This window comes from Octopus sinensis, linkage group LG2, assembly GCF_006345805.1.
Source record: "Octopus sinensis linkage group LG2, ASM634580v1, whole genome shotgun sequence".
Classification (NCBI taxonomy): domain Eukaryota; kingdom Metazoa; phylum Mollusca; class Cephalopoda; order Octopoda; family Octopodidae; genus Octopus; species Octopus sinensis.
The window spans coordinates 42,474,115-42,487,528 of NC_042998.1; the positions used below are offsets into that span (position 1 = coordinate 42,474,115).

The 13,414-nt window shown below is 34.1% G+C and overlaps 1 protein-coding gene and 1 long non-coding RNA gene across 3 annotated transcripts in view; one reads left to right on the forward strand and one right to left on the reverse strand.

Moving 5' to 3' along the window:
* Positions 1–10,663, forward strand: part of LOC118767691 — a 12,690-nt gene extending 2,027 nt beyond the window's left edge. The window contains exons 2-3 of the long non-coding RNA XR_005003608.1: positions 8,239–8,240; positions 10,653–10,663. This is a non-coding gene — a long non-coding RNA (uncharacterized LOC118767691). The remainder of the gene's footprint in view (positions 1–8,238; positions 8,241–10,652) is intronic.
* Positions 1–13,414, reverse strand: part of LOC115223623 — a 218,347-nt gene that overhangs the window by 152,512 nt on the left and 52,421 nt on the right. For both annotated transcript variants that reach the window (XM_036512643.1, XM_029794291.2), the window contains exons 11-17: positions 12,798–12,938; positions 7,881–8,013; positions 6,728–6,798; positions 5,818–6,022; positions 4,223–4,378; positions 2,159–2,248; positions 473–597 (exon numbers count right to left, since the gene is read on the reverse strand). In XM_036512643.1, coding sequence (XP_036368536.1) covers positions 473–597; positions 2,159–2,248; positions 4,223–4,378; positions 5,818–6,022; positions 6,728–6,798; positions 7,881–8,013; positions 12,798–12,938 — 921 coding nt within the window. The remainder of the gene's footprint in view (positions 1–472; positions 598–2,158; positions 2,249–4,222; positions 4,379–5,817; positions 6,023–6,727; positions 6,799–7,880; positions 8,014–12,797; positions 12,939–13,414) is intronic.

Consider the following 13,414-nt stretch of genomic DNA (forward strand, 5'->3'; position numbering starts at 1 on the left):
CCTCCCCTGTTTCCAAATAAGGTAATATTTTCCCTTGGCTAGACATGTTTCCCACAGAAGACTGGAAATGAACAGCTTCTCATGAATGGGTGTTAATGATTCTCTTTAACACCCATTCATCACATGATGTCTAGACAAGAGTACACATATAATGGGCTTCTTTCATTTTCTGTCCACTAAATTCACTCACAAGGCTTTGATTGGCTTTTGATTGGCACAATGGGACTGAACCCAAGACCACATGGTTGGGAAGCAAGCTTCTCAACCACACAACCATACCTGCACTTATGCCATGCCTACACCTATTGGGCCACACCAGTGCATATACATACCTGTACCTATCCTTCTTAATATCAATTTACACCCACTTAGAGGGAAATGTATACAACGTCCAATTATACATTTTAAATTTTATTTATAATTATAGATAAAGAGGATGCAAACAAAAATATTAAAAAAATCAAACTCTTACCAGAATGTATCATGTGCATTCATAAACAAGAGACACATTGCTGCAAAGAAGTTCATACCCTGGCAGTAACCAATACAGGGATTGTGAACACAATATGCCAAAAGTATGTCTTGAAGGTCCATCACCTGAAAAATATCTTCTTATTAAATTTCTGCTTCATAATTTGTAGTTCATGTTTAACAATAACAACAAAAAAAAAGAAGGAAAAAAACCCAAATTTTTTCTTGTTAAACTTAGAACTGAACTAAAATATATATATAAAAAAAAAACTTTCTAGTAAATGGAATTTTAAGATATCAAAATCAAGAGTGATCTTATAACTTGTAAATAAAAAAAAAACTTCATTTTTGCCTCAATGTCAGTTGCACATTGCCCCTCATCTAATACATCTTTAATAATGAATGTATCTCTCGAGACATGATGAAAATGTTTTGCCTCAAGAAATAAGCTTCATTTTCTTCACACTTGTTTGTGTCTATGTGCAACTAGTTAAGAACTTAAGAGGATCAATGTAGTGTAGATATAAATATCAAAAGACTTTTCTCTCTAATGATGAAATAAATCAACTGAAAAGTATGATTTTGTCTAATTTCAAATTAAGAAAATATGATTAGAAAATAATTTTACTGTTTACTAAAATAACTCAAGTAAAAATTATAGTTGAATGGATTTGTGACTATACATAGCTTTTAGCACCAGCCAGAGAATCAATGCACAAACTGGAGGAATTAGTTGTGAAGATAAAAAAAGATTTCAGAAATGACTTTTAATCTTTTAGCATTCAGATTACTCTGTCAAATGTAGCACTTATTTAGTTGCATTATTTTGAATTATTCATACATTATCTTGAAGGCTTGAAATTTCAAGGTGATATACTCTTTACTCTTTTACTTGTTTCAGTCATTTGACTGTGGCCATGCTGGAGCAACGCCTTTAGTCGAGCAAATCGACCCCCAGGACTTATTCTTTGGAAGCCTAGTACTTATTCTATCGGTCTATTTTGCTGAACTGCTAAGTTATGGGGATGTAAACACACCAGTATCGGTTGTCAAGCAATGTTGGAGAGACAAACACAGACACACAAACATATACACACATGTACACACACACACACACACACATATATATATATACACATATATATTTAGATACATATATATGATGGTCTTCTTTCAGGTTCCATCTACACAATCCACTCACAAGGCTTTGGTCGGCCCGAGGCTATTGCCCAAGGTGCCATGCAGTGGGACTGAACCCAGAACCATGTGGTTGGTAAGCAAGCTACTTACCACACAGCCATTCCTACATCTTTATTTTTACAATATCATTATATGGGACATGTGGGGGTCTGGATCAGGCTGATTTGACTAAACAGGTAGAATATTTTGCTTGGTTATGGCTAGTTTAAATTCAAAAGGGTTAAAGTGTTATAAAGATTGTAGAATCACTTTAAGTAATTCTCTTAAGCCACATTTCTGCAAAGGTGTAATACATACTTCCATATCATACAAACCTGTAGACGATGGCTGTAATTACAAGGTTTATGTTGAAATAAAGAAGACTTATTCTGGTTGTTAACTTTGGTGCATTTTCTTCCTTATGATGTTGGAATATAGAGTAATGCAATATTTATCTAAAGAAAAAAAGTAAATGAAATGACAACAAAATATTGAAAATTTGGCTCACCCCTTTACTCTCTGCTGATGAAAACTTAACATTATTTGGCATCGTTCGTAAGAGATCAACAAAGACTTGTCGTCGATATTTAGCAGCCGACTGTAAATATGAAGCAAATGGAATTTTATACTTCTAGAACTTCTGAAATAGATAAATTCTAGAAGGAGTGATACAAACAAAAATTATCCCAATGTATATTTTACAATTTAATCTTAACATTAGTTCCTGTTAGGCTGAATTAGCTTTTTTTTCTGGCAAGAAGAACAATATGTTGTCTATGGGTTTAAATTATATTGATTTAACCTCTAAAAATTACTAAATGGTAAAATCAAGGCGTTGTTGTAAAAAGTTTGGTTTCAAATTTTGGGAAAGTGTGTAAGTCAATTACATCAACCCCAGTGCTCAACTAGTATTTATTTTATGGACCCCAAAAGCCCAGCAATGTAATGGTATAGGGTAAGTGTTTAACTGGTCACTTTATCAACCCTGAAATGATGAAAGGCAAAGTTGATCTCAATAAAATTTGAACTCAGAAAATAAAAATGAGCAGAATGCTGCTAAGCATTTTGCCCAGTATGCTAATGGTTCTGTCAGCTCACTGTGTTATTGTCATGAAAATATTGTTGTAAATTAAGGAACCCTAATCTGGTATGATCAATAAATTGGTGATGGAGGAATAGTTTATCAAGCACTTGGTGGTAAGTCACAAACTTCATTTGTTGCTCTAGTTTATAGTTTGATGGGTGAGTGGAGGGGATATTATTATCCAGGGAACTTTTTTTATATGTTAGATGGTGGGAAATGGTTCCTTATGATACTCTTTTGAGCTGCAGTTGGCATGATGATCATGTGAAAGTACTGAAGGTAATATTTTGTAAGAAATTATTGCAGCTTAGTAATTGGGAAGGAAAGTTTAACTATAGCATTCCAGTCTGGAGTTTAGAGTATAAGAGAGAATATTGATATAGATAGACAGACAGACAGACAGACAGACAGACAGACAGACAGACAGACAGACAGACAGACAGACAGACAGACAGACAGACAGATAGATAGATAGATAGATAGATAGATAGATAGTGAGAGAGAGAGAGAGAGGGAGGGCAGTAGCTAGGGTTACTTAACATGCTGATACATTTTCTTCCATGTAGTTTAATACTTTGTTGAATTATGCAGTGGTAATAATGTCAATTCATTAACATTTAATTAAGCAGTCAATGGTTTGATTAACTGTCCAGTTAATCCATCAGTTAGCTAAGTTTGTTAAAGTCTTTTTGTCACTATTTATTACCTCATCAATGACATGGTCTCTCTACTTGGAATCTGCTTCAGATCTGTGGTGAATGGCAATAAAAGAACTTTGACAAACCTAGCCAATTGATTGATATTAATTACAAATTCCCATAGGACCACTAGCTCCAGAAATCCTGTTATTTATTCTCCAACAAGTTAAAATCCACATTTATTTAGAGACATCTGATTTTCAATCCACCTCAAAAACTGTGGCAATATCAACTGTAGCAATATCAATGTATAAGAATGCAATGTATTGTTCAAATTAAAACGTCTCTTGTTTATATTTTCTAACTAATGAACGTTTTAAATTTGCAGCTCTTGTCGAGATAACTATTCAAATAGAAACAAATGAATTAATCAATTTTTTGAGTTGCTCATTCATTTATGAAGTCCTAATATTACAGAGTGGAGGTGCAATGGCCCAGTGGTTAGGGCAGCGGACTCACGGTTGGAGGATCACAGTTTCGATTCCCAGACCGGGTGTTGTGTGCATTTATTGAGCAAAAACACCTAAAGCTCCACGAGGCTCTGGCAGGGGGTGGTGGCAACCCCTGTTGTACTCTTTCGCCCCAACTTTCTCTCACTCTTTCTTCCTGTTTCTTGAGGAATGCTGTGATGGACTGGTGTCCTGTCCTGCTGGGGGGAACACATATGCTACATAAACTGGGAAAAGGGCACATAAATAAATAAAAATATTACAGAATTCATGACGACTGAAAATAACCACAAAAGCATATATAAAATACAGTTTATATCAACAAGAAAAAACAGTTGTACCTGACAATCAATTTGAATATTACATAGATTACTAAAATAATGAAGTCCTTTGTCAGACATTATATTTTCTAACTTTAATTTAATAAAATAACTCCAAAGCTTTCCACGGAACTGGTCAGGTATCCCTTTGCGACCAAGCAATTTCAGTTCCTTTTTCTGGAAAATAAATAAACGAAAAGTAAACAAATAATTAAATGGAATTTTTTTGGATGGCAGTATAAAATTATAATATAATTAGAATAAAAGTATATTGTACAGGATCTAAACAGAATAATTCTAAGTTAATTTGGTTGGAAAGAAGATCAAATTAAAAAACATCAAACACCTTTCTTTCAAATAAATCTGACAAACTAAAACATTTAAAAGTCATAATTAACATCCTCTCAAGATTGGGGCTTTGATTTTTCTTTTATGGTATGGTAGAAACTAAATTCCCAATACATACATTCATTATAAAATTGTTTGTCTCAAAAAAATATCAGCCCAGTTTTGCTCAGTACTATTTTGAAAAACATCAAACAAAAGATTTTAATACATTCTACACGCATCTTGATAAATTCTTTGAAACAAACTCAGTCAAACTTCCAACACCAGTATGTCTGTCTATTAACAAACCATCTTTTCTTGAATGAACCACAATGAACATAGAGTCTTCAGCCAAATAAAGTTAAACATAGCTAATAATGATTTCTTTTGATTTCTCTTGAGACAGACAGACAGTCAGATAAAGAGAAAGTGGGAGAGAGAGAGAGAAAGAGAGAGAGTGGGATATCATTAAGATAAATTCTAGCAACTGAGCAATGTCCATAGCCAATTGGGTCATTGGGGGTGGGGCATCATCAAAGACATTGTCTTCATCTTCATGCTATGATTCAAATAGTTTCCAGTTACCCTTCTTTAGATCTTGTGGATATTTAAGTTCAGCCCTGCTGAGTAAGAAATCATTTGTCTGTTACACAGTGAACTTGTCAACAGTGGTAAATTGTACTTCTTATGATAAGAAAGACCGATTTATTCAGTATTAAATGTCTTTGCTTTGATATCAGTATAGTACATAGATAAATAGCTGATGATCCATTGGTTAGAAAACTAGAGCTCTGTTAACTTGTCAAGCAAAAACTCTGACTACTTTACAGGTACTCATTTAATTAACCTTCAGGTAATAACAGGTAAATGTGACTGTGTTACAAAAGTAGCTTTGTGAGGTGAAATACAATAAAATATCTAGACCACTTATTTATTGTTTTTACCAGTTTCAGTGTCCCATTTAGTATAACAAGTCTGCAAAATAGATGATCATGAGCTGAAGTCTTTTTGAATTGATTGGACTATTTTAAGGTTTATTCAGACAAATAAGGTACCCTATCTTTTTCAGAATCCTTTCTATGTCATATAACACCTGTGGCTGGTGTAGAGGTTTCAATTTCCAACTGATTCTATTAGTTTTAAAATTTCATTTTCACAATCATAAGCAATGAAGTAACCTTTAAGAGAGGCAGTTCTTGAATGAAGCAAATAGAAAAGGGTTCTTTTGTACAAGATTTTGTATGTTTAATCAAAAAAATATATATTTATGAATTAAATTATGACAGTACCTTTTTCTTATTTTTCCACCATTCAGTTGGAGTGTTTAGGTTTTTAGTGAAAATTTTCCATTGTATTTGGTTACAGTCATAGTTTTCTAGTTGTTTGCTGTAGTGTAAAGAGAGCTGCTGGCATGTATAGTGTATGGCCATATCTGAAGTACTATGTACATGCTTAAAGCCATAACTGTCGACATGAACCTGTTTAGCTATCAGCCTAGTGAAAAGATATCAAATGGTTATTAAATAATTAACAAAATTTATTTAATGGAATAAAATTAGCTTGCTAAAACTAAATTTATCTATTTTGGAAAATAAGGCTCTATGAAAAGTATGTATGGTATATGGTATCTATTTTTCCTTGATTTTTGGTGAAGTTGTCATTGTTATGCATCTTATGCTTTTGCAGTGTGTTCATGACACTACAATGAAAGTTTTCTTGATTAAGTGTAAGTTCACCCATCAGATAAAGCTATAACATTACTTTGTTCTGACATTCTTACAGTGTTTTCTTGGAATGGTTTGCCATTGTCTTCTCCAACTGGATAGTGTTGGCCCACAAGGAGCTCAACCACTCTTCAGTTGGTCTTGATTTTAGTCCTCCTAGGTGTCCAGACACCCTGGTCACAAAAGTAGTAAGCTACACAAATGGGCCACTTGACCATGGAACAGGTAGTACTGGTTTACATGGTACCAACAGTAGGTCTTGTCAGCCTGTGATGAGATCCCTGACTAGTGAAGTAAGAGTGCTATATACTTACTGATATACTGAGGAGGTAGTTTAAATTCCTTCAAACAAAAACCATAACTTTTAAAAAATGGAACTAAAAATAGTGTCTTTTTCATATGTATCTACAATTTCATGTCTAAGAAATCAATAAAAATATATAAAATGTTATAAAAGAAATAAAAAATAATTTACCTCTCATATACTGGTAAACTGGGATTTGTTTGTCTTGCTTCTTCAAGAAGTTTGCAAACTTTTTCTTTATACTAAGAAAGTTTATACAGGAATACAAAATATATATAAATATTTGACTACCATACTTAAGATTTGGACAAATATTTAAAATTATAAAAGAAAATGAAACAAATGAAAAAAAAATATGTTTATTATGGGATCAGGCCTCTCTACAAATGCCTTTGTTAGTTTATTATGAGTACTTATTTTATTATGTACACAAGAATGAAAGGTAAATAAGTATCAATAAGTTTCAAAATTTGAAATCTAATTTACCCTTTAGCCATATTTGGTCTAAATATTCTATCTATTTTATGTTCAAGATCTGGTCTCTCACACTTATCCTACAATGTTATTCTAAAAATGTGCAATCACATCATCAAAATCTTAAAGCTACAAGAGAATGCATGGTTAATTCAAAACAATGTGAATAAATAAGCATTACATTTGACAGAGAAATATGAATGTTAAAGGGTTAAAGCCCTAATTTCAATAACACTTTATAATTATATTTACAATCAATGGGTTCTCTATATAATACTGACACAACTACGACAGCAACATCTGCTTCCTCCATCTGCTGATATTAAGCTCTCCTACCACATCACTGTATGTTACTTTTTCAGCTTTGTATTCAATCGTTACTCAGTCCTTCTTCCTCAGAGTTATTTCACTACTCAGAGACAGATCCAAATGTCTCAACAGTTTCAAATATTAAAATAAGCTTTTCAGACTTGTAAATAATTTTCTTCAGTGATCTTGCATTTTCTTAGATTCAACCACAATTTATAGATTTAATAAATATTCAAACTGTTAACATTGTTTTTTTCTTCACAGCTTCATTCATACACAACTCTCTTGTTTGGTATCTGATAAGGAATGATGTTATTTTATTCACATGTGAGGATACAAAACAAAAATTAATTTTTCTAACCTCATCCAGGTATTTTCTTTCCCAGCAATTCAGGAAAAAGTAAAAAGCTATGGACATTGCTGCTTCAGATTTATGAATGAAAAGTTAAAAAAGCCCTTGAACTCATTTCATGCTAACATTTACAGTTATTTATAACAATTCAAAACAAATATTAACAGTAACTAAAACAAAAATTCTTACATAGGTCTGATTTGTAGAGATAAACTGTGATTCATCAATATTTTCACTTTGAGGAAACTTTATGCATGACTGGATCAAATGGCAGAATTCCCTTTTACACGAATAAATTTCTGATTCTAAGATTTTTATTTCACTAAAATGTCAATAAGAAACACATCCATCAGTTTAAATATATTTACTGCATAAAAAACAAGTTTATCTTTTATCTTTTACTTGCTTCAGTCATTGGACTATGGCCATGCTGGGGTACCACTTTGTAGAATTTTAGTTGAATAAATTGACCCCAGGATTTACATTCTTTTTTAAAGTCAGGGACTTATGCTGTTGGTCTTTTTTGTTGGATCGCTGAGTTGTGGAGATGTAATGTGTATGTCTCTCACCACCATCACCACTACCACCACTATTACAACTTTACAATACCAGTTGTAAAGTGGTGGTGATGAGAGGCAGCACAGGCATAAAAACTCATATACACACACACACATATATACAACAAACTTCCACAGAGTTTCTGTCTGCCAAATTCATTCACATGCCATATAAAATGCACTTGTGTTGGTACCACAAAAAATGCAGCCATGATGGTGGCATGCCCAAAGCATCCAGCACACTCTGTAAAGAGGTTGGTGTTAGGAAGGGCATCCAGCAGTAGAGACCATGCCAAAACAAACAACTGGAGTCTAGACAGTTCTTTGGCTGGCCAGCTCCTGTCAAACCATCCAACTCATGCCAGCATGGAAAATGGACATTAAACAGTGATGATGACGATATTTACTTAAGGTGCCATGGAGTAGGATTGAACCTGAAATCCCATGGTTGCAAAACAAGCTTCTGAACCCACACAACCAATCTTGTGCCTATGTTTCCTTGTAAATTTTTGTAAAGTTTCGGACATTTGTTATTTTACATTTCTAAATTTTGAAGATCAGAAATTTACCACAATATATCAGTGACAAACTTTGTGAACTAAGGATAAACTTGTTTATAAACAGTGATATTCACTAAAAATAAACAGTGATAAACTTTGTGAACTAAAGCCTATTGGAATTGATTGAGGATTAAGAATTTTTTTTTATTGTTATTATAAATGTGACTTAAAGATCCAGATTATGCAACGATCTTGTTTCAAGTCTGTATCTGTAATTCCTAATTTACATGACATTTGAATGGTTTAAAATAATAATAATAATAATAATAATAATAATAATAATAATAATAACAATGACAACAATGACAATAACAACAACAACAACAAAAATAATAATGGTTTCAAATTTTGCCACAAGGGCAGTAATTTTGGTGTTGGGGAGATGAGTTGATTACATCGACCCAAATATTCAACTGGTATTTATTTTATTGACTCTGAAAAGATGAAAGGCAAAGTCAACCTCGGTGGAATTTGAACTCCAAACATAAAGATAGACAAAATGCTGCTAAGCGTTTTGCCTAGTGTGCTAATGATTCTGTCAGCTCACCACCTTAATAATAATAATAATAATAATAATATAATAATAATAATAATAATAATAATGATAATAATTCTTTCTAATATAGGCACAAGATTTTTGAAATTTTTTGGTTGGGGTGCGATTACATTGACTCCGCACCACTGCTCAGCAGGTACTTATTTTATTGATCCTAAAAGACTGAAAAGCAATGTCAACCTCGGTGGAATTTGAACTCAGAACATAAAGACAAACTAAATGCTATTCAGCATTTCTCGTGTGCTCATGATTCTACCAGCTTGTCACCTTTAACTGTTTCTAATGTAGGTACAAGGCCAGCAGTTTTGAGGAAGAGGTTAATTGATTACATCAATCCTCAAAACTTTACTGATACATTTTATTGTCCTTGGAGAGATGGAAAGCTAAATTGACCTTGGCAATATTTGAATTCAGAATATAAAAAGCCAGAACAAATATGCAAAGCATTTTTCCCTAATGCTCTAGTGATTCTTCAAATCAATAGAAAACATTAAATTTCACTGTTTTTTTTCATTATTAAAAGAAGCATAAATCAAATAAAACATTGTTTATCACAACTCTATGATATTGTGATACATATTCACTAACATAGTTAAATCTGAAAGATTTATAACCTATAATCGCAGGAGTAGCTGAGTGGTAAGTAGCTTGCTTACCAACCAAATGGTTCCAGGTTCAGTCCCACCGCATGGCACCTTGGGCAAGTGTCTTCTACTATAGCCTCAGGCTGACCAAAGCCTTGTGAGTGGATTTGGTAGACGGAAACTAAAAGAAGCCTGTCGTATATATGTATATATGTATATGTATGTATATGTTTATGTGCTTCTGTTTGTCCCCCCAACATCGCTTGACAACCGATGCTGGTGTGTTTACGTCCCCATAACTTAGCAGTTCGGCAAAAGAGACCAATGGAATAAGTACTAGGCTTACAAAGAATAAGTCCTGGGGTTGATTTGCTCAACTAAAGGCAGTGCTCCAGCATGGCCACAGTCAAATGACTGAAACAAGTAAAAGAGTATGATAATTATTAAATTAGAACTAATTCTAATAGATGATATTCTTTTTTGCTTATGAAAATGTAGAAGCTTTGAAAGACTATGGGAGAAATTATTGCAATGGTGAATCTGAAAGTGGATACAGCTATAATTAATATGTGATAATTAGGGTTAAAAAAAGAAAACAAACTCTTGGATGAAAAAATGTCTGAAGGTTACCAAGAGTAACTGAACCTGCATCTTCATCCAAAGATTTCTTTAAACCAATATATTACATGATATTTTTATAGCAGCATCCACTTTAAGATTCACCATTAAAATGGTTTTTTTCTACGTTTGTTTCTGTCTTGTCCTCAATGTATTTATTATATGCTTACTTTTTAATATGGAAAAAAAAGAACTATTTTGCTTTGCAACTATGTGGTTTCAAGTTCAGTCCCAATATGTGGCACCTTGGGCAAATGTCTTCTAATATAGTGCCAGGCCAACCAATACCTTGTCAGTGAATTCGGTAGACAGAAACTGTGAGGTACCCATTGTATATGTGTGTATGTGTGTGTGTGTGTGTGTGCGCGCGCGCACGTGTGTGCATGTGTGTGTGCTGTGTTTGTCCCCACTCGGTAACTATACCCTTAAAGGTGATACCCTAGCATGGTCACAGTCCAATGAATGAAACAACCAAAAGATAAAAGATATATCCTAAAAAAAAAGATATGATGGGATATAAGTCAGGATTTAAAAATACTGCCTTAGATTTTTATTTTTCACTTGTTCAATAGCTGTATTTTATTTTTCACCATTTAACCAGGAAGTAGGTTAGTTCTCATAACTTTTTTCAAAGTGTCTGAGACTGATGGAAAGCAGGAAGGTATCTTTAAACAGAAAACCTGCCTGAAAACACTTGCAACTCCTCTGCTAAAGGCAGCCAAGAGCCAAGTGAGGGTATTAATCCGTTTATTACCATGTTTATACTGGAATATACTGCTCTTGACAGTACTGGGACTGCCATGATGAACTTGCCATGATGAACTTGTTTAGAAGGCAATAGCACCAGATCCTCTCCTTGGTTGGCATAAGTGGAGATGTGGTCAGCTGAAGACGTGGATCACAACAGTCAAAGCAGATATGGAACTTGTTTCTGGCCCTTGAGTCTTTGGTGTTCAACACTGGAACTGGGAATGCCTTCGACATGCTGCAGAATTGGCTACCAACAGACGTGCATGGACCACTTTGACCCGTGACGTTGTGACCTCAATAGGAGCTGGCTTAACCCCTATCCCCACCCAAGGTTAAATCTGTTACAAGACAAGGAGAGAAGATAATAGTATTTTATTTTATTGATTTCTTGTCACATTTTCATTAGCCAACTTATTGTCTCATGCAGGCAAGGACAAACTTTTTTGGGAAGGAAGCTGCATAGAACTTGGTTCATCATCAGGCAGACCACACTACTAAGAAAAATTCAAGGTAATTTTTCTTTAGATATGCCATTTAGAAAGACTCACTGGCAGCAATGGGTCTCATGCAGATCTATGAAATGTGTACTTGACTGATTTTAGATTATAGAACTAATGTTCATGATAATACTGAGCTGAAAATGCTTTGCCTCTTATGAGCTGTGGTAAGGTACTGTAATAACCAGTGATAAAAAGCTAAAAAGGAAGTCTCTGTGGAGTTGTTTGACTTGTTAGAAATAGCTACCAAATTTTCTTTAAATTACAACAAAACTGCTTCAAAAGAAGACACAGTAGAAATGTAATCCTAGAGATGACAAGTCTGAAGAAAAAAGAAAAAAAAAAAGCATAATGATCCCAGCTGGAAAAACTTCAGTAGCTGTTATGTTTGATTAGAGATGACATGAGGTTAAATAACAACAACAACAACAACAACAGCAGTGGCAGCAGCAGCAGTGGCATCAGTGGTGGTAGCAGCAGTGGCAGTAGTTGTAGCAGCAACAACAACAGTGGCAGCAGTAACAGTAGCAGTAGAAGCAGCAGCACAATTCTCCATGAAAACTACTACTACTACTACTACTACTACTACTACTACTACTACTACTACTACTACTACTATTACTGCTACTACAACAAGAAAAATAAGAAAAAGATGTTTAAACCAGATATCTCACCCAAATAGAAATGACTTAAATAAAAAAACAATTCGATAATGAATAAATGTATATATAGAGAGGCGCAATGGCCTAGTGGTTAGGGCAGCGGACTCGCGGTCGCAGGATCGCGGTTTCGATTCTCAGACTGGGCGTTGTGTGTGTTTATTGAGCGAAAACACCTAAAAGCTCTACGAGGCTCCGGCAGGGGGTGGTGATCCCTGCTGTACTCTTTCACCACAATGGCGGTGCCCCAGCATGGCCACAGCTCAAGAGCTGAAACTGGAAAAACAAAAACAAACAAAAACAAAAAATATATATATTTACATACTCGTATTGGTCAGCGTATTTCAACTGATCTTGCTGACGAAATGTTGCAAGTCTTTGAACTTCCTTATTGAGGAAACGATTCTTATTTTGCAAAACTCGAATATGTTCTTGGATCTCTTTGATTTTTTTCGAAGCATTCTCACTGAAAGTATGACATGTATGTAGAATAATTAAAATTAGAGTTTATTCAATTTTGGTGTTTGCTATGAGTGAAACAATATCATTAAAACTATAAACTGAATGCGGAAAATATTGATTGAATGTGTATGCATAGATTAGTTAATTTCATGAAGATATATGTATGTCTGTGTGTGCTGTGCTGTATGTGTGCTGTATGTGTGTATGCTGAGGGTGTGAGTATTGAGACAAAACAGCTGTTGCATATACAAACATGGTATTCATCTATCTATCTATCTATCTATCTATCTATCTATCTATCTATCTATCTATCTATCTATCTATCTATCTACCTATCTGTCTATCTATCTATCTATCTATCTATCTATCTATCTATCAATCTATCCATTCCTCCCTTCCTCCCCCTCTCTCTCTCTCACTCTCTGTCTGTCTCTTTGTCTGCTTGTCTGTCTCTCTCTATATATGTGTGTGTACAAGATG